Genomic DNA, 27,513 nt, shown 5'->3' on the forward strand with positions numbered 1-27,513 from the left:
ACATCCCACCGGGATGGAGCACGCGGAGAACACACCACCTTCGGGCCAGACCCCACCGGGACAGCCGCCCCGCCCCGGTCCCGCCCGTCCTTGTCGCGGCTGCTGACGCCGGGGGCGGCCCCGCGCCCGCCCCGCCCCGCCCGCCGGACCAACTTCCATTTTAGGTGCGGGAGCGGCGCGGGCGCACGGCGGGACCCGACCGACCCCGCGCTCCGCACACACCGCCCCGCGGGACTCGGCCTGACCCGCGCCGCCGCCGCACCGGGTGCCCGCCTCGCTTCTCGCCTCGCCGCCGCGGCGGGACCCGCGGAGCGGAGCGGGCCGGGCGGCCGTGCCGCCGCCGCCGCGGGGCGGGACCGCCCCCCCTCGCCCGTCCGCCGAGGAGCCCGGCCACGGTGAGTCCCGACCGCGGCGTCTGTGCCGCCGCTCAGGGGGCAGAGGGGAGGGAGCAGAGCCGGTGCGGGCCGGCGCCTGCCGGGCGCCGCACGCCCCCGCGGCGGCGGCGGGGCGGGACGGGCCGGTCCTCGCCCGGCGGGGCCGGATCGGGGCTTGGCCGCGCTCTCCTGCCGGGGCCGGTCGGTACCGGGCTCCGGGAGTCCCGTCCTGCCCGGGAACCTGTGCCAGGCGCGGCCGCGCCCCGCGGGACCGGTGGGGCGGAGGGGCCCGGCCCTGGCGGGGGCGCTGGCGGCGCCCGGGAGCCCGCGGGGAGCGACACAAAGGCGGCTGGGCCGGGCGGCCGCCCCGCTCCCCGCCCGGGGCCGCCGCCGCTCGCCCTGCCCGGAACAAAGGCGGCCCGTGTGCCAGCTTCCCGCGGCCGGCACCGCCGGGCCCCCCCCGCCCTCGGGAGAGGATCGGGGCTGGGTCCCTCCGCGGGGTCTCGGCCGAGGCACGGTCCGGCTCTCCGACTCTGCGTCCGGCCGCCCAGTTCGGCTCTGCCGGTCTGCGCAGGGGCTCCTCGCCCGGTGTGTCGTTCGCCTGCGCCTTTGTTCTGCCGGGGAAGGGGCCGGTGTGCCCGGGGGGGTCAAGTGCGCGGGTGGGGCTACGGCTCCTCCTAATGGAATCGCTCCGAGCTTCAAAACAGCCCGACAGGCCCGTCCACCCGAGCTCACAAGCGACTCCGAAACGCTTCCCGAGGAGGCAGGACGGTGCTGGAGCCGGCATCGGGGGTCTGCTCAGCCGCCGGTTCGTTCTGAGTCTGCCTTGGCCACACTGTCATTTAGCGACAGCCCGGCTGCCTCCCCCCTGTCCAGCGCTCGTCGTGCCTTCTCCGGTGACCGTCCCCGGCATCGCTTTCCCTGCATGGTGGGCATTCCTATGCCTCCTCGGAACGTTGCAGAGAGGAGACTTTGTTTGGGGTGAGAAAGTTTGGGTGCCTCTCAGTCATGAGGGATGCTGACATCTGCGAGGCACCCGCGGGCTGGCAGAACAGAGGTGGGGCACCTCCGTTATGGCCCTGGGCTTTGGGCGAGGGAGCCTGGACAACAAAGCTTCCTCTGATTCTTGGAGAGAGGAGTGGACCTCCTGGAGTGCCTCCCTCTCTTTCTAAGGGCTCGGTGCCCTTGCCCTTCCAGGGAGCCAGTGACGATGGGGCTCACAGGGCGTTATCTGGGTGGCCTGGGCTGTCCTGTGACCAGCTGGAGCTGGAGGCTCCTCTCCCAGGGTTATGGCACACAGGCTTCTGTCCAGCTCCTGGTGAGCCAGAGAGGAGCATCTAGTCACATGGAGCCTTGTGATGGTATTGAACTGCTGCTACCTGTAATTTCACTGATGCCCTCCCTGCGCTGCACAGATGCTTTTGGACTTGATTGTCCAGGTGTTTGGTGTGGAGAATTGAGCTTGTCCTCAGCTTTGCAGGCGTGCTGGGATCCTATAAGCCATGCTCACAGCTTCTGTTTGAAGTTTCAACTTCCATGCCCTCTCTCCTGGATGTAGCAAGGTGGGGTCAGCAGCTGGCTGGTGACTCCCAGGCTCCTGCCTCTGTTGGGGCTCCTGCCAATGGAGCTGGGGCCATGTCCACCAGGTCAGTGGCAAGAGCATAGGCAGGAAAATTGTTAGTTGTCTTCCCCAGAGTTACCTTGTCTGCTCCATCCTGCTCCCAGGGCTTTCTTGAGGCAGGTTCTTTACCTGCTGGTGTTTGCTCATGCTCTGTCAACAGCATAAAGGCAGTTTTTAAGGATCTGCTCTTCCACTTGGCTGAGTTTGGCTGGACTCTTGAGCGTGCAGATGACTGTCCTTTGCCGTGTGCAGCGTTGCTGGAATCTTGTGCAGAACCTTCCTGGAAGCGGTGGGAGGATGAAAGCGCTCGCTCAGTGGAGCATGCAGGCTTGCCTGGGCTGCCACGGAGGGCTGAGCCTCCTCCCTTCCGACGCCGAGGTCAGGGCCTGATCGTTGTGGTTGAGGAGCCCTTGAGGCCATCCCTTCCCTAAAGATGGGCTGCGAGTCAGATGAATGGTCCAGCCCAGACCACGGAGCCAGCGTCTGTCCCTGGATTGCCTCTCAGCTCTTCCCTCCTCCAGCCTCTGGCACCAAGATAAGACCTTGGCCCATTGTATCTGCAGTGGAGGTGGCTTTAGGACACCCAGAAAATAATAGTGTGGCTTGGATCATGCCTGGAAGGCTGTTGGCTTCTCAAAATAGCTTACCAGTGTCTGTGGCCTTAGGGGGAAAGTGCTGGGTAAAGCTCTTGGTGTCCCTTCCCAACAACCCCTCAAAACTGTCTCTCATTTACTGCTGGCAAGGACAGAGCCCTTTCCCAAGACTGTGGTGATGCTGTCTCCAGGGAAGTACAGAGCTCTCCTGGCTCTGAGCACTCATGTCTCTGCAGCACTGTGGCTGTGTCCTGTCCCTGCCTCGCTGACAGGGAGAAGCGGAACCCAGAGCTCGTTTGGGTCAATAGAAGACAACAGGTGTTGCCTGGATGTGATGACAAAACCCGAACCTGGGCAATTCAGGCACTCCTCTGTGTGTGACACAGGGCTTGGCCAGCGGAGGAGGTTGTCCTCTGGCACAGAGTTCAGGAATGTGCCTCAGCGCTAGGCTGTCAGAAAGGGGTTGGATTTACAGGCTCTCAACCAAAGTCCTCGAGTTCTCTGAGGTGGCCACAACCTTCTCTTTGCTTTATGTCATCTGAGGAGGCTGTTTGGGGGAGGAAATGGTTTCTTAGAGCCAGTTCTTGTGCTGGAAACCCCCAGCAGCAGGCTGATGAGTCTGTCCAGCTCCTGCCTGTCTTGTGCTTGTTGCTAATCCACCTTCCTTCCCTCCAGGAAGCCTCCTGGTGTTGGTTTGGCACAGGAGTGCCTGTCTGTCCCTCTGCCCTGTCTGGTGACTGCTGCATGTGGGGCCTGACCTCTGGATTAATGTGCTCTGTTGTGTTCCCTTGTGCCTTCAGCCTGTTGGGGGGCTTTGGGATGGCAGTGGGTGCAGTGTGATCCTCCTGTTTGCCTTTGCCTGTGGAGGAAGCAACTTTTCCCTGTGAGAAATACTGCTTCCTTGTGATGGCCTGTGCAAGGAGGGGTGAGATGAGTTGGCTCTGCTGGGTGTGGGGGCAAACCAGTGACTAAAGAGCACAAGCTGCCAGGCGTGGTGCCAGGATGGGCCAACCCTTAACCAGGGTGCCCGTCACCTTTGCTGTTGTCTACTCTTCCCAGCCCAGAGCAGCTGCTGGTTGGAGGTTGGCACTGGGACATCTGCCATACGTTCAAGTATGGACCTTGGACTGAGGTGGGAACAACTGGTCCCTGCTGCCCAGCCCTCCATGCTGGCTCCTGCTGCCTTGAGGGAGATGTGCTGACAGGAGTGGTGGGTGCCCAGGAACTTGTGCCAGTGTCCCTAACCTCATGCTGCAGGTGCATGGTGACTTTGCACTGCAGAACTCTTACCCAGTGCAAGAATGCTTTTGTGCCAGTGCAGGCCTGAGGACCTGAGCCAGGCTTACCCCATGTTTGATTTTACCAGGTCTGTGCCCAGATGTTTGTGCTGATGGGACAGGGAATTTCTGCTGTGGTACCAGTCTTGGTGGGGTGCTTGTCCAGGTGTGCCTAGCTTTCCAGCACAAACAGGGAAGGGTCCAGGCAAATTGGGGTAAGGGCCAAGCCCTGGGAAGAGCTCTCCCATAGCCTGACCAGGGTGGTGGTGTTCTGGAAACATCTGCAGCACCAGGACTTGTATGAGGTGCCCCTGGATGGGCTGGGGTTGGTGGCTGCAGTGTGCTGGGCTCCTGGGTGTGAGGGCAGGAGCTGTTTCCGTACCTCCATCCTGGCCCTGACTGCTCCTGTTCCTCTGGGCGTTGGCCCTGGTCACAACAAATGCTGCTCAAAGTTCACTGGCCCTCCTGGGCACACCTGAGCTGTACCTGCCACTGCTGGGTCCCCGAGGGCTGGGCTGTGGGCACCAGGCATGGGGAGAAAGCAGCCAGAGCGTGCAGGAGTGGGCAATGGGAGGGCAGCTCTCTCTTCTCCCCTCATCTCACACAGCTTTTGCAACTGTGAAAGCACCTCCTGCATAGGAGAGTGATTACCTGGGGGAAGGGAGCAAGGTGGCTCCATGTGTGAAAGTTGGACGGCCTTGGACTGGATGAATATGGGGAACTGGTTCCCGCCCATCCAGAAGGAGGAAGGCGTCTCACTGTCCCCAGACAATCCCTTTTCCTCTCACCCCCATCTCGTGTGGCGCTGGGGCTGGTCTGTTCCGAGAAGAGCCTCTGGCTCGCTCAGCTGCTTCCCGGTGCTCCCGGACCCGGTCCCGGCCCACTCGGAAAGGGGAGGCGGTGGTGCTGGGCTGCATGTGGGTATCTGCTGTGGGTGGGAGGGAGTGTGTGGAACTGCAAAGACGAGTTTTTCCGACCTGGAAGGGTGGGTCACCGGGGGTGTTTGCATGCTGCTGGCAGGCCCCTTGCCCAGTGGAGTAACACATTCCTGCGAGCGTGTTGCTGCATGCAGGCTGCCGCTTGCCATGCTTGGCTTGGCTGCGGGCAGGCCGGCTTGCTTCAGGGGGAGAGATGTTGTCCCCCTCCTGCTCACTGGGGTCTGAGGGGGAGGAGGTGGAAAGCCCAAGTTGTTTCTGGGAGAAATCCTCTCTGATGTGGGGAGCCTGCCTTCTCCAGGTTGGCTTTGTGCCATCCTTACTCTCTCTTCTCTTTTTTGCCTGCTTTTACCTCCAGAACAGACTGGTGTAGCAGAGCCACCTGCTCTCCCCTGATCTCTGCCCAGGGTCTGTCCCCAGCAGCTGGCTGTGCTGGAAAACCACTCACTTCCCTTCTCCATTCTCCTTTCGGCAGCAAGAGGAGCCGCCCAGTGAAGGGCAGGTGGATGGGCCTGCAGAGCAAAGCTCTGGCAGCAGTGAGAGCTCTGAGAGGACTCATTCCTGGCTTCCCAGGGGTGCTCTGTCCTGCCTTCAGGAGCCTTGGCGGCCCCGCAGTGTCAGGGAGCTCTGAGGGAGTTGTGCAGGCAAGGAGATGAGGTGTGTGAGGGAGGCTGGAGAGCTGGCTTAGGGGGCACATGTTGTGCTGGGGTTGTGGTGTTGGTGCTGCTGTAGCTCTACAGGTAACCAACCCATCTCTGGGGCACGGCAGGCACAGCCAGAGCCTCATGGGGTTGGAAAACATCTGCCACCGTCTCGTCATAGGATGCTCCCAGCCCTGGACAGGAATGTGATAGCACTATGGGTGAAGAGCCCTCGGATGTGTTCCCTGGGGGCAGACTGCTTCCAGCAAGCTGGAAGGCCAGGCATCTGGTCTTCTGGGTGAGCCATGCTGACATCCTGGCTGGCACAGCTGGCTGAGGCTGGGCTGGTGGTGGTGCCCATGCCTGGCATTCCCAGCCGAGTTCCAGATCGTCTGCATGCAGACCAGGGGCAGTGGGGAGTGGCCCTTGGCAGGACGTCGTGTTTAGAAACTTGCAGGAAAGGGAAGCCACGATGTCATCTCCTGTCTGACTAGGAAGCACAGGTTTCCTTCCCTTTGGCTTGCACAGGAGCCTGGGAAGGTGCTTCTCAGTGAGAGAGTTGGGGGTGCAAGCAGTTTGAGCAGGGGGCTGGGTAGGATGGAGTCCTGCTGGCCCACTGTCCTGTTTGTCCCTTGCTGCTCTGTGTGAGCGCTGGCTCCTGCTAGCCTGCGTGTGCACCTTGTGGGGCCTTGGAGCGCTCTGGGGGACTTGCTGTCACCCCGCTGCAGCACCCCCTTTCCCCACCTCAGCCGTGATTCACTCCCTGGCTCCTGCCTGATGCTTCTCCAGTGGCTTTCCTTCACCCATTCATTACTGCTCTTGGCAGGGCCCTCGGAGCCATCTCCAGCAGACGCACGCGTGCAATTAGAGAGCCGGGCACCTGATGAGGTCATGCCGAGCGAGCGGAGCCAGAGCCGGGGCGTTCAGCCCAGCCCCGCGTGGTTTGTGCTCTGACTCAGCCCGTGGCCGCCCTACCTGCTCGGGGAGTCCAGGCTGGGGCGAGGGGGGGCAGGGGGTCCCACTCCTGGGCCGCTCCCTCAGGCCGGCTTGTCTTAATCTCGGCAATTCCCTCCTGGCCACTCCCTCACCAAATGCTACTTCACCTGTTTGCTCAGTGTGGGGAGGGGAGGGTGTCTCTTCTGGAAGAGGGAAGGGTGCCCTGTCCGTCTCAGGGGTGCCTGGGTACCCTTTGCGTGGTAAGACCCCACGTAGGGTTGCTGGGAAGGCTTGGGGGCTCTGTCTCTCCTACCCTTCTCCCCACTCCTGGTCACGGTTCCTTGGTGACTTGCTGGAAAGGCAGATAGTGCTGACTGTCCCCAGTGGTGCAGGTCCTGTGCTGGTGCCAGTCCTGTGCTTCCAGGCCTTGCTCCTTTATCCACTGGTTGGAGCAGGGCCTGGAAGCCAGGACCTGGCTGGGGCTGCAGGTGCGGGACAGGAAATGATCTCAAGTGACTTCCTTGGGAAGAGGGCTGTGGAAAGGCTCTGTGCCTGGGAAGGGTCCCAAATCCATGTGTTTGGGTGCTGGGCTGGCACAGGTAGCTTCAGGTGCTTGTGCCTGTGGCCTGATGAAGGGAGTCTGCCCCTACTCCTGCTGGAAATGCTGCCCACCAGACTGTTGCCTCTCTGCTTGGGCACAGCCAGCAGCACTTGTGAGCTCTGGAGTAGCTCATGTGCCCCTGGGATGGGGAGGCAGAGAGAGCAGTTTCCCCCATCTGCCGTGCCCTCGGCTTGGGCAGGCAGCCTCAGGTCTCACCGAGGGGACTTTGCTCCCTGGACTCTGCCAATATGGCCCTTATCTCTGGTGTGTTTGTTTTCCCTGCGGGAGAGAGGCAGCTGAATGGGAAAGTTGAGCCTAGCAGAGGGTGGGGGGACGGGTGAAGGGCAGGGACATTGGCGTGGCTGGAGCCTGGGGGGCCGCGTTGACCTTCAGCTCAGCGCCAGCGTCCACTGAGCCTTGTGGCCGTGGGGACAGCTCATGTCCCCCTTCGAGGTGGCCACCGTTCCTTGGGTGGAGCAGGGGGCTGCCCTGCAGTCCCTCCTACTCACCTGCTCACCTCGGGCCGCGGTGGCAGAGCCGGGGGCTGCTGCCTCCCCCTGCCCGGGAGCCGCTGGGGTGAAGCAGGAGCCCGCTGGCTTGCCGGAGCGTGGCCTGCCCCGGGAATGCTCTGGCCCCATTCCCAGAATCCGGCGCTGGGTGTTTGTTTGCTGCTGCGCCCCCGAGGTCTGGTGCTACTGTGACAGGAAGCGGGGACGCCGGGGGGAGGGAGGCCGGCCGCCGGCTGGGGATGTGCCTGTGAAATCCCTTTGTCCCTGCCGAGCGCTCAGCTGCGAATTCCCACAGCGAGGAGAGAGCCGCCTTTGTGCTGCTGCAGGGCTCCCGACATGTGAATCTCCTGGGCCTGGGGGTGTGAGCCGTGGGGCTGGTGCAGAGGGGTGGCAGGGACCTGCTTGCTACTGTCCCCAGGGTGGGGACCCTCGCAGCAGTGCCCGGTGGCAGCAGGGCTGCTGAGGTGTCCGTGGGCAGTGGGGTGCAGCAGGATGTGGCTGGCAGGAAGGCTCCAGCCCTGCGGCCGTCCCGCTTGGGGGCTGCGGGTGGATGGAGTCTCTGCCTGGAGCCCAGCAGCCTGGCTGCCCTCCTGCGGCCCTCTCCTCCCTGCAAATGCCGAGGGAAGCTCATCTCCCTTCCTCTCGCCATGGTGCTCCATCCAGCCGGTGCAGAGGGTCGGCAGCTCTCCTGGAGGGAAGGAGCTCCTGGCATGCTGTGTCCTGGCTGTGCTCAGAGAGGGGCGAGTGGCCCCCGGCATGCCTAGGGGGACAGCTGCCCCGCCGCAGGATTGCTGGCATTCCAGCAGAACAATCCCAGCTCTCCACAGCCGACCCTGCACTGCTCCATGCTCTACTGCCTCAGAGTGCGCCCTGCTGGGGTGGCACCGGTCCGGTGACCTCAGCGCAGCCAGGGACAGATCCCCAGGGGATTGCCCGTGTTTCACAACTGTCGGCTGTGTCCGGACCCGTCCTGCAGACCCGATGGGTATCTCCATTCTCGGCCCCCTGCCCTGGCTGAGGGAACGACCCACGCTCCTGCTTCCTCCCCTCCAGCCCCACCCTGTCCTTATCGCTCCCTCCTCATCCTGTTCCCTGGCTGCCGGCCCGCTCCCTTATAAGGTGCGATCTGCGCCTGGCTTGCATCTCCAGGTGACTCCCCTCTGCTAAGGGAGGCTTTCCCAACCCATCCCAGCTACATGGCCATCATCCCTGGCACTGGGGGCGGCAGGTGAGGTAGGCCAGGTGGCGATCCCGCTGCCAGTCCAACCAGTTGGGTGTGAAGGGCGGAGGAGGAGTGGCTCCCTGCCTGTCCCTGCCCGCGGCGCCGCTCCTGGGTGTTCACCCGCCGGGCTCCGTGACCGGCACCTGGGGCACGGCTCCCCCCCGGGGAAGGTGGGGCTGGGCCGGAGCAGGCAGGCGCCCAAGGCGGTGTCCAACCTGCTGCCGGAGCAGCCTTTTCCTGGCCACCTGCCAGCCTGCCCGAGGTCCCCTGTGAGCTGTGACCTGCCAACCAGAAGAGCCCTCCTGGGGACCAGGGAGGCAGCTGGAGCCCAGGGCAGGAGGTGGGGAAACCTCTCCCCTGATGTAGGCTCTGGCAGGGCCAGGGTAGGCTGGAGAGTGGGAGCAAGGGGCCTCACACAACCTGGCCGCAAAGATGTGTCAGCCTGGGCAGGGGTCCCTCAAGCGTGGGCTCCTCTGAAGTGATGGCTGTGGGCACCTTCCTGCCTCTGGGGTTGGGAGAAAAACAGCCAAAACTCTCCTTCACCTGCACAGGGACATGGGATCTACTGCCCACCATCAGCTGTCCTGCTTCCCACCATGGCCTGAGGGCCATGGGTGTTCTGAGCTGGACACAGGAGCCAGGTGAGCCTGGGCCTGTGGTCTTCCCTCCCATGCCCTGCTGCTTCAGCCAGGCTGAGGTCTAAGGGTTGATGTGTGAGCCTGGACCCTGTGCTTGGCATGGGGAAAGATGCCAAGGATGCTGGCTCATTTATTTTTCAGGTAATTGAGACTGATCAGAAGCCTGTGGTGAATTAGCAGGGCTGTAAGCCTGTGCAGAGCAAGTGCACTGCAAGCACTCGGACAATTGCAGGCTTGAATTATTGATGGAGTTTCTGTTTTTCCTAAGTGCATCATGATAGGCAGCTGGAACCAGGAGAATTCCTCTCTCTCTCTCGGATGGGATCTGGTGCTGAGAGCTTTCAGAGAGTGGGCAGCCAGCTGGCTCTCCTCAGGCCCTCGGGCTGAGAGAGAAAGGCCAGTTACTAGAGTGGAGTTGGGGACTGTGTTGCAGAATTCCTCAGGAAGTACATCCCTCTTTGTCAGCCTGGCAGGTGGGTCTGGCCCAGGAGCCCCACAGGGGCTCAGCCAGCCTGGATGAGGGACTGTCTCCATCCTGACTCTAGAGCTGGAGAAGGGCTTTTCTCATGCTTCATGGTGTGGGGGGCTGCCAAGGGTGTCTGGCCGTGGTGACAAACCTTGCCATCTGCTGGACAGGTGTCTGGGGTTCACAAACAAGCAGTGAAGCTGTGGGAAGGGCTGGGACGTGGCAGACAGAGCTGATGCAGCTCTCTTCCCCCTCCCTGGTGGCAGCAGGGCAATGGGAGTGTGCACCTGGTGTGTCCCTTAGCAGGGTGCTGGGGCGGGGATGATGTGGCAGAGGAGATTCTGACTTTGTAGGTGCTTGGGTTGGACTTTGCCCAAAGTGTTCCATGCTGAGGCAGCAGCCTTAGCCCCAGGGATCCCAAGACCTTTGGGTGACAGCTCTCCAGGGACTCTGGGCTGGAGCAGGTTGTTGGAAGAATCCACGTAGAGGACAGTGCCTGAGATCCCCTGTGCTGCAGCGGTGCTGCCTGTCAAGCCTCCAGCCTGAGTCTTATCTCCCAGATCTGTACATTTTCCCTGGCCTGTGGAGTACAATTCCCCATGGGCTGGCTCAGTCTGGGCCCCGAGGTTAATCTTTCTGTGGCAGACTCCAGAGAAACACTCCTGGTCGGGAGCCTTCAAGGCCTGGACTCCATCCTCTGGCAGAGGAGGGTGCAGGTGAACTCTAGGTGGGTATGTCTGTGGTTTGGCCCTGGAAATTTATTTTTCCAGGCAAAGGATTTATTCTGTGGGAAGGCACTTCTGCTGGAGAAGCTGGGGTGAGAGGTTTTGGAAGAACCTGCCGTGTCACAGCTGGCTGCAGCAGAAGAGCTGTGGAGGGCTCAGGGTTTGGGATGCCTGTCTGACTGTATCCAAGCCTTTACCCAGATGGGAAGATTGTGGTGGGGAAGTTCCATGCACACAGGTGGGCTGGCAGCTGCTTCCTGGCCAGCAAGGGGGCTCTGCTCCCCAGGCTCTGTGACATCTCTCCAGTGGACCCGCTCTGGCTTTGGGACCTGTGGGCACAGCGCAGGGTGAGGTTGGTGCCAGGGAGTTGGGAGATAAGGCCAGGGGGATTTAGATGTGAAACTTCCTGGGTCGTTACATTGTTTCCTGGGGTCCCCCGATTGCTGGGGGGACAGAGAGGATTCTGCTCCTGGGGTGAAGCTGCTCAGGGTGTGCTTTGTCCTTAGGCTTTTTGGTTTGCCCTGAACTGAGCCAGCTGAAATATTTTTGGCTTGCTGGGGTTTTTAAGTAACGGGTGTGTCAGCAAGTGCCTCTCTCATGATGAAAAGCCTTTCATGAGCCATCCTCAGAGCCGGTCAGGGTCTGGCTCTGGAAGAATGCTCTGTAGTTGGATCTTCAGAGGCTGGGAGGGAGGAGGAGGAGAATGGGTGCAAAGCGATCCCTGGAATTTCACCCTTGCGGGTTTCTGTGTACTTGGCTTTGCACTGTCACGAGTAGCTCACTGGCTGGAGGGAGCAGAATGCAGAGCTGAGGCTCTCCCCTTCCTGCCCTCCCTGTCTCATTCCAGAGATGGCCACTGAGTGCCCCACATGGCATTGGGATGTGTCAAGGGGCCCTATCCCTGAATGTGGGGCAAGTTCCTCACAGCTGGGGGGTGTAGGGCCAAGTGTGGGGTTTGTGTGCCAAGCCCAGGGAATGGCTGTGCTCCAGCCGGGATGGTGCTGGCTGTGTCTGAGGAGACAGCTCTTGCTGACCTCTCTGGACCTGGCACTGCCTCTCTGTAATTACATCTTTAATCCCAGATCAATGAAGACAATGGCTGGAACCAGGGCAGAGGGATCTGGTCTGTCCTGGTGGTGGAGGAAAACTGGGAGAGACCCCATTCTGCTGGCACTTCTTGCCCATCATGGAGCTGTGTCCAGTGCTCAGGGCAGGAATGACAACTGTGTAGGCAGTGCAGCGCTGAGTCTCTCTGTTTAACACGGCCTCATCCTGCTGGGAGACCCTCACGTGGCCCCTCCTTGAGCATCCACTGGAGCTGGAGGGTGCGGGTCCTGTCCTGTTCCTTCCCCCGCTGTTGTGTTTACTCCCTGTGGAAGGGACGGGAAGGAAACAGCCTCACAGCTGCTCTGGCCCCTTATCTGAGGCCCTAACAGCCCTGCAAGTTTCATTGTTAGTGTCCATGTGTCCCAGCCCCATTCCCAGGGAACGTGCAGAGGTGGGGATTTGGGGCTGGGGTGTCCCTGTGGGCTGTGTGGGCCCTGCCTGGCAGCCATGTTGGGACCAAGGGAATCTTCTGGGGCTCCTGTATCTCCTGTCCATGCTTCCCACAGATCCAGACCCTGCTAGTCTGCATTTGCTGCAGGCATGATCCTCTTCATAAGACCACACCAGCCAGGTCTCTCCTTGCACTCAGGGAGCTGCCTCTTCCCTCCTGTGCCCTAAAAATCTGCCTTTTCTGCATTGGGACATTTGAGGGCTGGCCAGGGAGCACAGCTGCTTTGACAAGGCCATGTTGTGGAGGATCGCTTCTCTGCAGTTCCTCTCTTTTAAAGGGTTTGCTGAAATACTACTCTGGAAACAAATCCCAACAAGCCAGGGGGAGTGCTGGCTGGGATTTTGGATGCTACAGTTGCATAGGGTGTCTGGGGTGGTAGGACTGCTCTGTGTCCTGCTGGACAACACTGGAATGTGGCAAGGATCTGCTCCCCTTCCATCAGGGAGTCCTGGAAAGGCTGGAGATCAGTGCCCTTGCTTAAAGTGGGTGGCAGCCCACCAGAGACAGGGAGTGTTACTCACAGATGAGAGTTGGGATGTATCAGCACTGTTCTGGGAGGCACCAACCCTCTCCTTTGGAGAATCCTGCAAATCCACAGGGCAGGGGAGCAGCAAGGGTCAGAGCCATCCCTGCATTTCCATACAAGGCTCGGGGAGCCAATCTGTTGGAGAAACCTCAGGGAGTACCTGTTGCAAGGTGGGAGGGGTGGAAAGCTGCATGCATGAGCCAGGAGTCATGTCTAGGAGCCTCCAAAAGCTTGCTCGGGCTCCGGAGGGTGGTGGGCTGCGTTCTCCCTGGAGTGGGTGTGCCACGGCTCCTTCTGTGGGGCACCACATGGGCACGAGTATAGCAACTGGGTTTTTTTATTGATGAAGGCAGATGACAGAGTGGCAGTGACCAGATGGTGGAACATGCTGTGGGCGCCCTCCAAAGCACTTGGAAAACATCCACCCTGCATGGCTGGGCTCCGTTGTGGCGGTGCCACCATGGCTGACACGTGCCTGTACCAGAGGGAGGCTTTGGGGAGCAGAGCCACAGGAGGAGTGGGGAGGGGTTTGACAGATCAGAAGACTTTACTGAGCAGCTGTGCAGCACCACGTGCTGCAGGATGGGTCTGGAGGGGCTGCAGGAGGTGGTGGGAGCAGGGATGCTGTCTGTGCGAGCTCTCAGCCCCGGGTCGTCCTTATCGGCCCTCTGGGGCGGTGGCACCGGGGAGTGGAGTGGGCAGAGCCGCTGTTGGAGACCGTGGGAAAGCAGCCTCTGTGCTGCCTGCCCGGCTCGAGCGAGTCCCCACATGCCTGCCATGACTGCACAGCTTTGGGAAAACCTCTCGGGCTTGCAGGGACTCGGCCGGGCTGTGCGGGAGGGGTGGAGGCTGAGTCCTGGCCGCTCCTCTCCGCCTCTGCCGTTTCTCCCGTCGGTGGGAACAGTCAGGGCTGCTGGAGTCTCCGTGGAGCTTGGGGGGCTGCTGTGGGAGCAGCACCACGTTTGTCACCCCACCGGCCCTTCCAGACCCATCCCTCAGAGGGGAGGGGGTGGGACAGAGGCGCCCGTTTCCCAGTTCCATGCCCACCCTACCTCCTGTTTAGCGCTTCTTGTGTGTGATTTTGACCTGCTCCCGCTGTCCCTGCAGCTCTCTTCTCTCCTGCTTCCTCACTGTGGTGGCTGGGCTGTTTCTCCCATGACTCTCTGCGTCTAGACCTGGCTGTCCCGTGCCTTTGCCAATCAAACCTGAGCTTCCTCCTCTGACAGGTCTGTATGGAAGAATATTGCCTTTCTGTACCAAAATGTTGATTGTGGCTCACTTGCTGTTCTCCTTTGGGCGGGGGTGTTGGAGGGGTCCAGGCTGAAGCCCATTCCTAGGTCTGTGGGCTGAGGACCCTTGGAGGGAGAGCCCTGGTGGGTACCTGGAGGGTGGTGAGTTTTGGCAGCAGTCAGAGGGGCTCATGTGATCCCCCTAAAATACTCATTCCATCCTCTTTCCTGGCTAGGAAGGAGCTGTGGAGCCAGGGCTGCCTCCCCATCTGTTACCGTACTAGGGAGGAGGGAGCAGATAAGTGGCATGGCTCTCTCCCTCCGCCCTTCCCTGGAGGAAGCAGTAGGATGTGGGTCACTTCTTATTCTTCAGGAGTGTCCCTTGCCCCACCCCAGGGACATGCCCTCCCCTCCTGCACTGTCTGGCCCCAGCTTTTCCTTGCCCATGAGGTTTTCCCTCAGCCCACAGCAGCTCTTCTGAACCTGGCTCAGCCCCAGCTGTTTGCTGTGCTGGGGGCACCTTCCATTCCTACAGTGCCACTTTTCCAAGCTTTAATGCTGGGGCAGTTTGCATCTGAGTCCTGCTCCAGGACCCTCTTGCCAGCTCTCTGGTGATGGGTGGGAACGGGTGTTAATGCCATAAGAATATTTTTTTCCTGTTCTGAAAATCTGTCTTAATGAAATCAGTCTCTTCTGACCGCTCTTCTCTCCTCCTTTCCTCCCCCAAAATCATGCGCAGTGAAGAGAGGGGCTCCTGCCCTTCTGGCTCATTTTTCCCACCCTCACCTTGACACCAAGCCGCCTCTGCTTGTGCCTCCCCGTGCCCCCCGCCCTGCCCACCCTGGGCACCCGTCACCCATGGACGACTCGGAAGTGGAGTCGACCGCCAGCATCCTTGCCTCTGTCAAGGAGCAGGAGGCACAGTTCGAGAAGCTGACCCGGGCCCTGGAGGAGGAACGGCGCCATGTCTCAGCCCAGCTGGAGCGAGTCCGGGTCTCACCACAGGACGCCGGCCCGGGCTTGGCCAACGGCACGCTCACCCGGCGGCACCAGGTAAAACACCCCCTTGGCAGAGGGGTGTGCACAGGCTCCTGGAGCCCCCGGAGCTGCCTCCCCTCAGCCCTCCTTGGATACGGGAGGTGGAGGAGGGCCCGGCTGTTCTTGTGGCACTGGTGTACTGGAGTCGGTCTGGGGGCGTGCAGACCTCCCTTGGCAGACAGGCTTCAGGAGAGGAGGTGCCAGTCTGGAGGGTCTTGCTGCCAGGTCGGCTCTGCTCTGGTTTTGGGAAGGTCAGAGGTTGGCTGTGCTCAGTTCCAGGGCATCTCTGCTCCCCATCCTGCTCAGCTGCTTGGAGGGCAGCTGAAATGCTGAGGTTGGGGTGTGTGTCTCCCTCTGTGTGTGACAAAGGGCAGATCCCTGGAGTCTCTCTGTCCCCACATGGCCAAACCAGGGCTGGGAGAGATCTTCTCTACTGGGCTGGAAATGTGGTTTCATCTGCCTTGACTTGAGGCGCCTCCTCAACTTTCTCAGGCTCAGTCTTGGAGAGGGCTGCTCGGAGGGCTGGTGCATGGTGGTGTGCAGGAGCCAGGTGCCTTTCTGTCTGTGGAAGGTGGTGGTCCCAGGAGGGATCTGTGAGGCAGAGCAGGGTGGACAGAGGAAGAGTTCAAGCGTCAAACAGCAGCACCCTGTGGTCGGCCACCGTGCGGTTCTCTCAGGCCTGGGGGGGGCCTCTGGGGTCACTGGTGACTCCTGTGTCAGATGTGGAAGGTGTCCAGAGCCCTGCCAGGGAGCAGGGAAGGGTCGTGGCCATTCCATCTGGAGTGTGTGGGAGAGCTGGGGTGTCGTGGTGTCTCCTCTGACTCTTGCCCAGGCTGACCTAGAGGAGATTTGCTGCATGTGGCACAGACCCCTGAGGGGGTTGTTCCTCTGCTGGGGGCTCCCGTGGGGTGCATGGTGGGTGACTCTGTCAGGTGCATGAGATGGGCTGCTCAGGGCCCTGCAGGGAAGTGAGGATGGGTACGTGGGAAATGAGTGTAGTAATGGGCCTGCTGCCCTGCTGTGTTTCAGAACGGACGTTTCCTGGGCGATGCTGACCTGGAAAGGCAGAAATATTCAGATCTGAAGCTCAACGGGCCACAGGTAGGGGGAGCTCAGCCCTCTGGCTATGGGCAGCCTGCTTGCTGTGGGAGGGTGAAGGACAGTGCCCCAGTGTCCCCATTCCGACTGGGAGAGGGTGATTTGGGCTCCTCTTGTGGCCACCCTGGCTCAAAGGTTCCTTCTTCCAAACGGTATCAGGGCTCCCAGTGAAGATCTCTCAACCAGCTGACACCAGGAAGGCACAGATTGGTGACAGGGCCTGACTCCTGTTGCTTTCTCCCCTCAGGACCACAGCCACCTCTTGTACAGCACAATCCCCAGGATGCAGGACCCGGGCCAGATCGTGGAGGAGACGTACACCATGGAGGAGGACCCAGAAGGTGCCATGTCGGTCGTGTCTGTGGAGACATCAGATGATGGGACAACTCGGCGTACAGAGACCACGGTACGGGCCTGGGGACATCATGGAGGGACAGGGCATGGTGAGGGACCCTGGTGGCTGGGTGCTCTGCCATGAGCTGAAACAGGGCGTGAAACGTACCTGAAGTAAAATGCTGGGCTGGAAGGGGAATCCGGGAACGCAGGGACATGGTGGGGTTCCTGATGTGAGCATGCCCTGCACGTCTGTCACCTCTTCCAGGTGAAGAAAGTGGTGAAGACTGTGACCACCCGGACAGTGCAGCAGGTGCCGGTGGGGCCTGATGGGCTGCCTTTGGAAACGTCCCCCGTCACCAGCAACTACGTCCAGACCATGGACAGGAACTTCCGCAAGAACGGCAACGGGGGCCCCGGCAGCTACCTGGGCCAGGCGGGCACGGCCACCCTCCCTCGCAACTACCACTACCCCGACGGCTACGGCCGCCCCTACGAGGACGGGTACCCGGGCAGCGACCACAGCTACGGCAGCCTGTCCCGCGTCACCCGCATCGACGAGCGCTACCGCCCCTCCATGGACACCTACCGGGCCCCCAGCCGCCAGGACATCTACGGCCCCCAGCCCCAGGTGCGTGTTGGGGGCAGCAACATGGACCTCAACCATTTCCACCCCGAACCCTACGGCCTGGAGGATGACCAGCGCAGTGTGGGCTTCGAAGATGTGGACTACGGGCTCATGTCTGACTATGGCACGGCCAGGAGGGCGGGCACCCCATCTGATGCTCGGCGACGGCTCAGGTACGTTGCAGGAGTCTCTGGGGTGCTCTGGGGTTCCTTGAACTTCACCATCCTTGGAGGAGGGAGGACCATGGACACAACACTGTGAGCTGAGTCACATGTGGCTCACACAGGAGAAAACTTGCATCCGCTTCTAATTGTCTGCTTAATTGGTGGTTAAACCTGGGTGCTAATTGAGCCGGTTGTCCTCTAGCCAGGAGTTCCAGTGGGCAGCTGGATGTAGCTCCAGGCCCTTCCCTCTGTACCACCAGGGCTGTGCCCCAGTGTGGCATATCCCTCTGGGATCGGTGCCTGTGTGGGATTGTGTGTTGGGAGCAGCTGCAGTTCCATGATTGTGCTCTCCCTGAGCCAAGAGCAGCCCTGGGAAGGGGAGCTTAGCCCAGGCTGGGGTGAGCAGGGCTCAGCCAGGAGCTCGTTCCTGCACAGCCCGACCCTGCTGCAGGGCAGGGCAGGAGAAGCTGCTCAACCTGTTTGGCAGCAGCAGCTTCTCCCCCTTGTGTGTCTGTGGTGATGGCGGCTCCTCCAGCTTGCTGGGCTACGCTGCCCTCAGAGGGCAGAGCAGGGTCCTGGTGGTCTTTCCTGCCCTGCCAGGCACTCAGGATGTCACCTGCCTGAGGCCATGACTCCTGCCCGTTAGTCTCTTGTGCCAGCTGTCCCTGCACAAGTGCTGCTTCCTGCTTTGCTTCTGGCTGGGCTGTCAGCAGGGCTTTGGGCAGGTGCTGGGGGATGGCTCTGAGGGTGGTAAGGTAGCAGTGGAGCAAGGGGCTGAGACAGAGTCCTGGAGATGGAGAAGGGACTGTGCCAGCACCTCCTGAGTGCCCCACAGTGGGCCCAGGCAGACAGGTAAGGCTCAGCACAGGTGGCCTAAGATTCTGGGACATAAAACAGAGGCAACAGGGAGAGACCTGGGGGAGGCTCTTGCCAGCCCCTGTGGAGATCTGCCCGATCCAGGTGCATGCTATAAATCCACGGTAGCTCCTGGCTGCCGGAGGGACTGAAGGAGCAGCCTTGTCTGTCCTTGTGGCTGGTGCCAGCACAAGTGCTTCTGGGCTGTGGTGAACCAGTTGGGGCAGTTGCTCACCCAGACGGATTTGCTCGGCCTCCTTGCTTTGTGCAGCTTGTGCCAGCTGGAGGAGGGCAGGCAGGGCTGCTCCAGGCTTCTCCCTCCTTGGGCAGCCCAGGACAAACCAGTGTTGGCAGTTTTGAGCACATGGCCATCAGGTCTGGTACCTCAGGGAGCATTTTGGGCAGAAGGGGTGACACAAGTGTGTCCAACCCCTGGCTGCTTATCCAGACAGAGACTCTGTCTTGTGTACTTTCCCTGGGCTGTGTCCTGGGTGGCCTTTAAGACTATGAGCCTTCTCTGCTGTGCAGGAAGGTGTCTGTGCTCCAGCTCCCCCACATCCTGGTGGAAGGGGGTTACAGGAGTCAAGTGCAAGAGCTGCAGCCAGGTGGGAGACTGGGGAATGTGGGTCACCTAGAGGGAGAAGGTCAGCTCTCTTGGAGTTGCAGGAATGGCTCAGGGTACAAAAGATGGATTGGTGGGCCCCTGAGCCAGCTCTCCCTCTCCCCGGGCAGAGCGATAAAGATCACAGCAATCTGTGGAATCCATGTGCTGTTGAACTTGGCTTGTCCCCCACCTTCTCAGTTACTGTCCACACTGGCTGCCCAGCTCACAGGAATGGGAACAGGGAGAGCAGCGTCCCCCGCCTCAGAGATGTTTGTCTTGAGCAGGAGCCTGGCTGTTAACGACTTCCTTCGGGGAGGCAGCTTGCCAGGCACGCGGAGCCAAAGGAGCGCCTCAAGCTGCGGGACGCTGTGCGTGCCGGCTGCCGCCGGCTGCGGAGAGCTCCAGCCCCTGCTCTGGGGCTCTTGTCAGAGCTCTCTCTCTGGAGGGAAGGGGGTCCTTCCTGTTCCCTGCCAGCCCCATCTTACCTGGAGGGGATCCGGCACCACGGGAGGTGGGATCCAGCACCAGGGTGGGACGGGAGCTCCCTTTTGGGGAGCGCGAGTCTTGGCACGGGTGTGGGATCAGGTGCCAGCTGTGTTGGAAAGTGTCGGTGGCTGTGTCTTGCTCCAGCCTCGTGCTGCTGCTCCTCGGCACCTCTGAGCAGCCAGGCATGGGTCATGTCCCCACTGGGACCTGCTGGAAGCCAGCCTGGCAGCCTGCCACCACACCACGGCAGTGCCACAGTGCCTGGGGCTTGTGTGACTGTGGAAGTGGCTCTAAAGCTGGTGGCTGGGGCAAGTCCTGTACCAGAGGTTGTAGGAAGGGAAGTGATGGCAGCAGCAGGACCTTGCCACCATCCTTGTCAGGATACTCAGGGGCAGGAGCTGCCTGTGCCTGATCCAGGAGCTCTGGAGGTGGCTGAGCAGCTCCGGGAGCAGGTGTGAGCTGGAATGGAGGTACAAGCCTGTCCTTGGGTCTTGCTTGAATGTCCTCAGTGCCCTTGCACAGCAGGGACGACCGAGCTGTCCCCTCCCATCCCTTTCTGCTGGAAATCTACTGCATTCCTCTGCCTGGGGGTGGGGGGGGGGGGGGGGCAGGGGAAGTGTTATAGTGCTAGTGACTGCAAAAATGGGAGAATCTGGGATTTGAGAGGTGTATGTTCTGGGGGTGTGAAATGTTTGGCATGCAGGACAGTAGTTACACTTTAATCTTCTATGTGCTTGTTTGGGCTCACTCCCAGTGCTGCCAGTCCATGGATGAACTGTTCCTGGCCAGGGCAGGGGTCTGGGACCACGGCTCTTCCCTGGGCCTGCCCTGGGAGCCACGAGGTTGATCCCTGGAGCCTGTGTGGCTCTTGGTGCCCAACTCGGCCTGTCCCCAGGGCAGCAGCACACCTTACCTGTGGGGCTGGCTCTTGCCTGTTCCCCAGGGCTGGTCCTGTTTCTGCAGGGACCAAGATCCAGCTCCATCCCTTCTGGTGGGCTGGAAGGGGCACTGCCTCCCCCAGGTCCAGGATTGTGCTCAGATGCCCTCTCCCCTCTCTCCTAGGAGTTATGAAGACATGCTGGTGGATGAAGTGGCCCCCGACCGGTACTACTGGGCCCCGCTGGCCCAGCACGAGCGGGGCAGCCTGGCCAGCCTGGACAGCCTGCGGAAAGGCGGCCCGGCCCCGGGGAACTGGCGCCAGCCGGAGCTGCCAGAGGTCATAGCCATGCTGAGCTTCCGGCTGGACGCCGTCAAGTCCAACGCAGCCGCCTACCTGCAGCACCTGTGCTACCGCAACGACAAGGTGAAGACGGAGGTGCGCCGGCTGAAGGGCATCCCCGTGCTCGTGGGGCTGCTGGATCACCCCAAGAAGGAGGTGCACTACGGCGCCTGTGGAGCTCTCAAGAACATCTCCTTCGGCAAGGACCAGGATAACAAGATCGCCATCAAGAACTGCGACGGCGTGCCCGCGCTGGTGCGCCTGCTGCGCAAGGCCCACGACATGGACCTCACCGAGGTCATCACAGGTAGTGCCTCCAGGGAGAGCAGGACAGGCTGGCCCCTGGGTGGGGGGTCTGTGGTCAGGGGCCAAGTGCTCACCTTCCACTTGTGGCATTGCAGGGACGCTGTGGAACCTGTCCTCGCACGACTCCATCAAGATGGCCATCGTGGATCACGCACTACATGCCCTGACCGATGAGGTGGTCATTCCCCGCTCCGGCTGGGAGCGGGAGCCCAACGAGGATTCCAAACCCCGCCATATAGAGTGGGAATCGGTGCTCACCAACACCGCTGGCTGCCTTAGGTATGGATCGGGCAGAGCACTGGCCTGGGTTTGGGCTGCAACACTCCTTCTGGGCTGTTCCTGGCACTTCCAGAGGACTGTGGAGCAGCTGCTCTCATAAGACAGCTGCTGGTGGTGCAGGCCTTGAGTTTGGATGCATTTGCCCTCAGTGGGGGGAGCTACGGGAGCTGTTTTCTCTCTTGAGCTGTGCGGGGTGTGGGCTGTCCCTCAGCTGTTTCTCCCCTGAGGGTTCTCTCCTGCCTGCCAGGAATGTGAGCTCTGAGCGGAGCGAGGCCCGTCGGAAGCTGCGGGAATGTGACGGGTTGGTGGACGCCCTGATCTACATCATGCAGTCTGAGATTGGCCAGAAGGACTCGGACAGCAAGGTACCACAGCAGGACTGGTGTTGGAAAAGGGAGAGCCTGCGTGGGGTGCACCTGGCGCTCTTGGACCAGGAGGTGTCTGGCACTCAGCCTGCAGTTTGGGTTGGAATGTTGGCCCTCCAACAGGGGCCCGATTGTGTCACTCATCCCCACACCACTGTCACCTGATTCAGGGCTTCCGGATCAGCCTGGATAAGGTCTTGGCTTGAATTTTCCTTGAGCTTTAAGCTGAAGGCTGGGCCAGGCCCTCGCTCACAAACCTGGAGTACTCAGAGACCCTGTCTCTGAGTCAGACACTCTGATTCTCTCCCCAGCTGGTGGAGAACTGTGTGTGCCTGCTGAGGAACCTGTCCTACCAAGTCCACCGTGAAATCCCCCACGCCGAGCGCTACCAGGAGACGCCCCTTGTCCCTGCCAACAACGCTGGGCCCCACAATGCCAGCTGCTTCGGGGCCAAGAAGGGCAAAGGTTCGTGTGCCAGCAGCAGCAGGGAAGGGAGGGAGGGGAACAGAGCCAAGTGTTGAGGGTGGTCTGGGTGGTCTTTGTGCTCCTACTCAGGCATCTCATGTGAAGCCTGAAGGGCAGCTTTCTCTGGAGGCACAGTGGTCCCTGCTTCTCTTGCTGTGGGAGCTGTTGCTTGGCTTGCCCAAAGCGTTTGACACAAGCTGTGGTGGGTGTCTGTGGTGGCGGGATGGTGACGGAAACATGTCCACTAATTCTACGCCTTCCCTTTTCTCCTGTGTTGCCCCTTCCCCTTCCCTTTGCTTTCTTGCCAAATGATCTGCCCCATGACGCTGTTGGCACTTCTCTCCTCCTGCCTCCCCTCTCTCCTGTCCTTCTCTCCGCCTCACCAATAGACGAGTGGTTCTCCAGAGGTGAGTGCGCTCTTGGTTTTACTTTTTCCATGGTTTAATTGGGTGCTTTCTCCAGCTCTCTTTGCCCCCCTCCCCAGCTGGGCACATTCTGCCTGCAGTGTGGCTAATGCCCCCCATGTCCCTTCCTGTGACATGCTGGTCGCTTGGCTTCAGCTCGCCTCTGGGCTTGTTCCTGCAAGTGGCAAAGAGCTGTTGGGCTGAGGCCGGTGGGGAGAGGAGGAGTCTCACGCCTCTCCACTTGCCCTTTGAAGGTAAAAAGCTCCCAGAAGACCCTGGTGCCGACACAGTGGATTTTCCCAAAAGAACAACTCCAGCCAAAGGTATGCTCCTTGAGTGATTATGCAGGGCTTGGGTGTCAGGGCAGCTTTTGCTACAGCAGCCTGGGAGACTAGTGAGCGAGAGGAGCTGTTTCCCATTGAAGTGAGCCTCTCCAATGGGCAGAAGTTGGGTTTGGAGCAGGAATGCCAAGGCCCTGTTAAAATATGAGTTCTGCCAGTAGTTGTGAGGATCTTGTGCATGGATGAGGTCAGTGCTGCCTTAGGACAGGCTTCTGAGGGAAATACTGCCCCAGGGGCTGAGGGACAGCACAGTGACACAGCCCTCTGTGGTGGTCTCAGATTTGCCAGTACAGTTGCCCTCTTGCCTGCTCTTCACTCCTGGGCATGAAGAACAGGCATGGTTTAAAGCTAAAATCTCTATCTTAAATTGTTCTGCAGCCATGAGAATGAGGAAGGGTCATTCCCAGAAGCCTCTGGGGACAAGTGTCTCACTGCATGTGAATCACAGCCTCTGACCAAGCAGTGGCTGGGGTTTCTGGTACCCTGGGGCAGCCTGGCCCTCTCTGTGCAAAGAATCTCACCCCCTTGGGAGCCTGGCTAGAAGCCTCCAGATTCATCTACCCAGCAGTGCCCCTTTGGATTAGGCAGACACTAGCAGAGCCCTTGGATACATCCTTCCTACCCATGTCCTCCTGGCAGGCTACGAGCTCCTCTTCCAGCCAGAAGTGGTGCGGATATACATCTCCCTCCTGAAGGAAAGCAAGACTCCAGCCATCCTGGAGGCTTCCGCAGGAGCCATCCAGAACCTGTGCGCTGGCAGCTGGACGGTGAGTGCCCACGGAGCTGGCGGTGTGACAGGGCAGGGGAGCCGGGAGCACCACCCGTGGGGCTGGCAGCAGTGACAGCCCCGGGTGACGCCGTGGCCCTGTGCCTCCCCGCAGTATGGCCGGTACATCCGCTCAGCCCTGCGCCAGGAGAAGGGGCTCTCCGCCATCGCCGACCTCCTGACCCACGACAGCGAGCGCGTGGTGAAAGCGGCATCCGGGGCCCTGCGCAACCTGGCCGTGGACCTGCGCAACAAGGAGCTGATCGGTGAGGACGGCACGCTCCCTATATCCACACAGGCTAGGCAGGAGCTTCCTCCTCCTCCTCTTGGCTCCTGGGGAAGTGTGTGGGGAGAGCATCAGCCCAGCCTCTGCCCTCACCCGGAGCAAAGAGTGCTGAGCTCCACAGAGAGGGAGAGCAAAACGTGTCACCTGTCAGTGGTTTTCCCTTCAGTCCTGTTCCCTGCTTGCTCAGGCCCAGCTCTTTTTCCTTTCTAGGCAAACATGCCATCCCCAACCTAGTGAAGAACCTGCCTGGAGGCCAGCAGACCCCTGCCAAAAACCTCTCTGAGGACACAGTGGTGTCAATCCTCAACACTATCAATGAAGTGATCGTGGACAACCTCGAGGCGGCCAAAAAGCTCCGGGAAACGCAGGGGATTGAGAAGCTTGTGCTGATCAACAAATCTGGGTAGGCTCTGCTCAAAGGATGATTCCAGGGGTGGAGAGGGCCTTCACTTTCTCCAGGTTTCCAAACATCTCTTCCTTCACCTCTTTCTAGGAACCGCTCAGAGAGAGAAGTCCGGGCAGCTGCTCTCGTCTTGCAGACAGTCTGGGGCTATAAGGAGCTGCGGAAACCCCTTGAGAAGGAAGGCTGGAAGAAGTCGGATTTCCAGGTGTGGGGATGCCCTGTGGTGGCCAGGGTGGTAGGTGGGGTCCTGCAGCAGGGAGAAGGGTGTTCCTGGAGCTTGGCAGTACTGGCTTGCAGCTCTGGGCCTGCTGGTGGCACTGGGCACAAAGGTTGTCCCTGTGCTGTTTTTCAGCCAATGGCCAGCAGGAAGTCTCTGCTAGGAACACTGTAAGGTGTCATGCCCTATGTCCCACATGAGCATGAGACAGGAATTTTGTCACACTAAGTGCCGCTGTGGCAGTGTTGAAGAACAGGGTTCTCCCAGGCTCAGTTTCCTTCCTAAAAGCAGGGACTGCCCTTGCTGCTGGAGGGCCAGGCACTGCCCCGGTCCAGGCAGGCCCCCCCTTTCTGATGCGGGTGCAGTGGGGGCTTCAGCACCTTCTGAGTTACTTTGGGCCCTTTACTCAAGAGCTGTGGGGGGGTTCCTGGGTTTGTGCTGCTGCTGGAGGGCTGGAATGTGCTGATGAGGAAGGAACCTCTGGGCCCAGGATTTGAGTGGTCACTGTTGCTGTAGGTGAACCTGAGCAATGCCTCTCGGACCCAGGGAGGCAACTCCTTTGATGACAGCACCTTGCCTCTCATCGACAGGAACCAAAAAACAGGTATGTGCTTGCCTTCAGCACCTGTGCCTGCCATCATCCCTCTGCCTTGTGGGTACTCAGGGCAGCTGGTGTTTGTCCTCTTCCTTCCTCTTTAGCTTTGGCCTCCCTGGCAGCCACAGCTGCTCACACAGGACCATTAGTATGAGCTTTGGGTGGCTTTTCTGGCCATCAGGGCCATCGCTTTGGGCCTTAGATGGCTTCTTGGGGCTGGCACTCTAGGTCCTGTGGTGTCCTTGGGGTCACAGAGCTGCAGCTGGGCCTGGGTTCCCCCAGCTGGGGCAGGGAGCAGTTCCTCTGCGGCTCCTGGCTGCAGGAACTGTTCCTGATGTGCTCTCCCGTGCTTGCAGACAAGAAATCCTCCCGGGAAGAGATCCAGATGAGCAACATGGGACCAGGTAGGAGAGGGACTCCCTCTGAGTATGTGGGGAGCAGGGCAGAGTTCACATCTCCTGCGGGGGTGGTGCAGCCTCCCATGGAGGTGACACGACTGACTGTCCCCTCTCCTGCTCCAGACAACTATTCCACACTCAACGAGAGGGACCACAGCAGGACGCTGGACCGATCCGGTGACCTTGGAGAGATGGAGCCGGTGAAGGCAGCGCCGTTGATGGTGAGCAGCTCTCTTTAACTGGGGAACAGTGGGATGGGTGCAGGAAATGCCACATCACTGTCCTGACTGGCAGAGGAGAGGAGAGCTGGGCTCCCACAACTAACACCCCCCCAAGCCATGGCCCCTACTAACCGCATGTGTCTGCAGCAGGAGGAGGGGCAGGAGATGCAGCCTGAGGTAGAGGAGGTGGAGGAAGATGTTGCTGTGCCCTCCCCCATGTCGGTATGTCCCACGGTGTCCTGCCCAATCTGACAGTGGTGACAGATCCTGCTGTGCTCTTAGGGGTGCTTGGCCAGCCAAATCCTGCTCCAATCGCTGCTGCTGCAATCACTGGTGCTGTGATCCTGCCTCCGCCCTCACTCCTGTTCCAGCCTTAACACCTGTCCCTCTCTCTCTCCACAGCAGAAGATCTAGTTGGCCTCCCTGCCTCTGCTCCATTTGGGTTGATAATATATTATATATATAAATATATAACTCTTCATGGTGGAATGGACCGACTTTTACCTTGTCTTATTGTTGGAATTTTGCTGGACTCTTCTGTGCCAACCACCCAGCCAAATGCCTGGGCCGGGTCCCCAGGGCAGCCCGGGCCACTCGGTCTCCTCTGGGCCGCTGCACCTCCCTGTTCTGGGACACCACCACTGAGAACTCCTCCTGTCCTCCACCACCTCCTTCCTCCTGAGAGTAAAACCTTCCTGCCTGACTCTGCCGGATCAGCCGGCGTGGATGCTGCACAAGGACTCGGATCTCTGCCTTGACCAGGAGCTGCCTTCTCTCCCACGCCTTCCCCCTGCTCTGAGGTGTCTTGCAGGGACAGGGACTGGGACCTCACTTGCCGCCGCCTTGTTTTTGGTTTGGTTTTGTTGCCTATAGGATATATTTTTTCGTGTGGGATCACTCTTCAACCAGCGCCATGGGGACAACAGGAGCATCCCTCCTCCCTGAGGGCTGCAGGACCAGAGTCCAGGGGCTGGAGGCACGGGGGCCAGGGGAAGGAAAACCAGCAATAATGTCTCTTGCTTTGCTCTAGATGAGGCTTTGGGGGCATGGGAAGGGAGATCCAGTTCTGGATCCTGCAGAGGGGTCTGGATGGGGCCCTAGCTCTGACCCAGTGCCTGTGTGAGAAGGATCCTTCTGTGAGGAAGGAGGTCAGTGCTGGGCTGTGGGCCAGGGTCCTCGTGGAGGGAGGAGATGGGTCAGGGTTTTGGGGAGAGCAAGCGGCTCGGGGTGCGCTGTGCCGGGCACCTGGAGCCGGATCCCTCAGCGCTGCCCCGCTGACTTTATCTTGACACGTGCCTTTCTTTTGCCACTGTGAAATAGCTCTTTGAATCGTACTGTCCGGCTGCTTCCCTGGGAAAGGGGAGTTTCCTGGGCTTCCGGCAGGGCTGAGCTCTTCCCTTCCCCGCTGGGAGCCTTACCTGTCTGCAGTGGGGCTGGGAGCCTATTTTGGGGGAAACTCAACCCCCCTGCCCTCGCTGAGAGGCTGGGGGGTGCTCATCTGCATCCTGGCTTGGGCTGCCACGGGAGTTGGGATGTGCTCCTCCTCCTCCTCCTCCTCCTCCTCCTCCTCCTCTTAGCTGTGGTGCTGGGGCACATCCATGTGCTGTGATCTTCTGGGGGGCCTTGGGGCTCCCTGTGCAACTGGAAGCCTCTGTAGGAGGCTGCAAACTGGAGCAGGAGCCCTCCCAGCCCGGGGCTCCCCCTACGGTGGGCTCTCAGGGCACGGGGAGGTGGCAGGGGCAGAGCTGGTGCCTTGCTCCTGCCCCAGTTCCCCCCCCAGCTCTGGCTGGGCCTGCCCTGCTTCCAGCCCCACCTCAGCTCGGTTGGGTTTTGTTCTGGGGTCTAACTCTTCTCTTTTCCTTTAAATATGTAAAACACTAATTCCTTTTTTAATTTTTAATTCCAAATGAACCAAAAAAACAGCGTCCCCCTTCTCTCCTCCTTGGCCCTGGTGGGAAGGGGGACCAAGGAGGTGGGGAGGGGGAAGCACCAAGCCGTTCCTTGTCTGATTCCTGTGCACACTCTTGTAACGCTTTTAAAACAAAATGATTTTTTTATATAAATAAAGTTTTTAAAGTGTGATGTGTGCCTGCCCCTTTGGTGTTTCTGGCTTTGCTGCTGGACCCAGCTGCTTTTTCCAGCAGTGGTGCTGGTCTCCGTGGCTCCCAGAGGTGTCACTTTGTGACAAACC

General features: G+C 60.3%; 1 protein-coding gene across 5 annotated transcripts; it reads left to right on the forward strand.

The window, feature by feature from the left end:
• The first annotated feature begins 293 nt into the window (after positions 1–293).
• On the forward strand, positions 294–27,404 carry CTNND1 (catenin delta 1). Of its 5 annotated transcripts, XM_053980063.1 has the most exons (20): positions 304–395; positions 13,730–13,848; positions 14,591–14,904; positions 15,919–15,990; positions 16,235–16,393; positions 16,589–17,121; positions 20,120–20,583; positions 20,678–20,861; positions 21,109–21,226; positions 21,538–21,691; positions 22,081–22,098; positions 22,350–22,418; positions 23,076–23,203; positions 23,318–23,468; positions 23,699–23,891; positions 23,982–24,096; positions 24,625–24,712; positions 25,060–25,107; positions 25,225–25,322; positions 25,725–27,404. In XM_053980063.1, exons 3-20 carry the CDS (start codon positions 14,710–14,712, stop codon positions 25,734–25,736), a joined length of 2,799 nt encoding a protein of 932 aa, XP_053836038.1. In that variant the 5' UTR covers positions 304–395; positions 13,730–13,848; positions 14,591–14,709; the 3' UTR covers positions 25,737–27,404. The 5 variants fall into 5 exon arrangements, with proteins under 5 accessions (XP_053836041.1, XP_053836038.1, XP_053836039.1 ...); XM_053980064.1 differs by lacking the exon at positions 304–395 and having other exon boundaries at positions 13,490–13,848; positions 25,728–27,404; XM_053980062.1 differs by lacking the exon at positions 304–395 and having other exon boundaries at positions 13,491–13,848.
• Positions 27,405–27,513: the final 109 nt, after the last annotated feature.

Source organism: Vidua macroura, chromosome 6 (assembly GCF_024509145.1).
Source record: "Vidua macroura isolate BioBank_ID:100142 chromosome 6, ASM2450914v1, whole genome shotgun sequence".
Classification (NCBI taxonomy): Eukaryota; Metazoa; Chordata; class Aves; order Passeriformes; family Viduidae; genus Vidua; species Vidua macroura.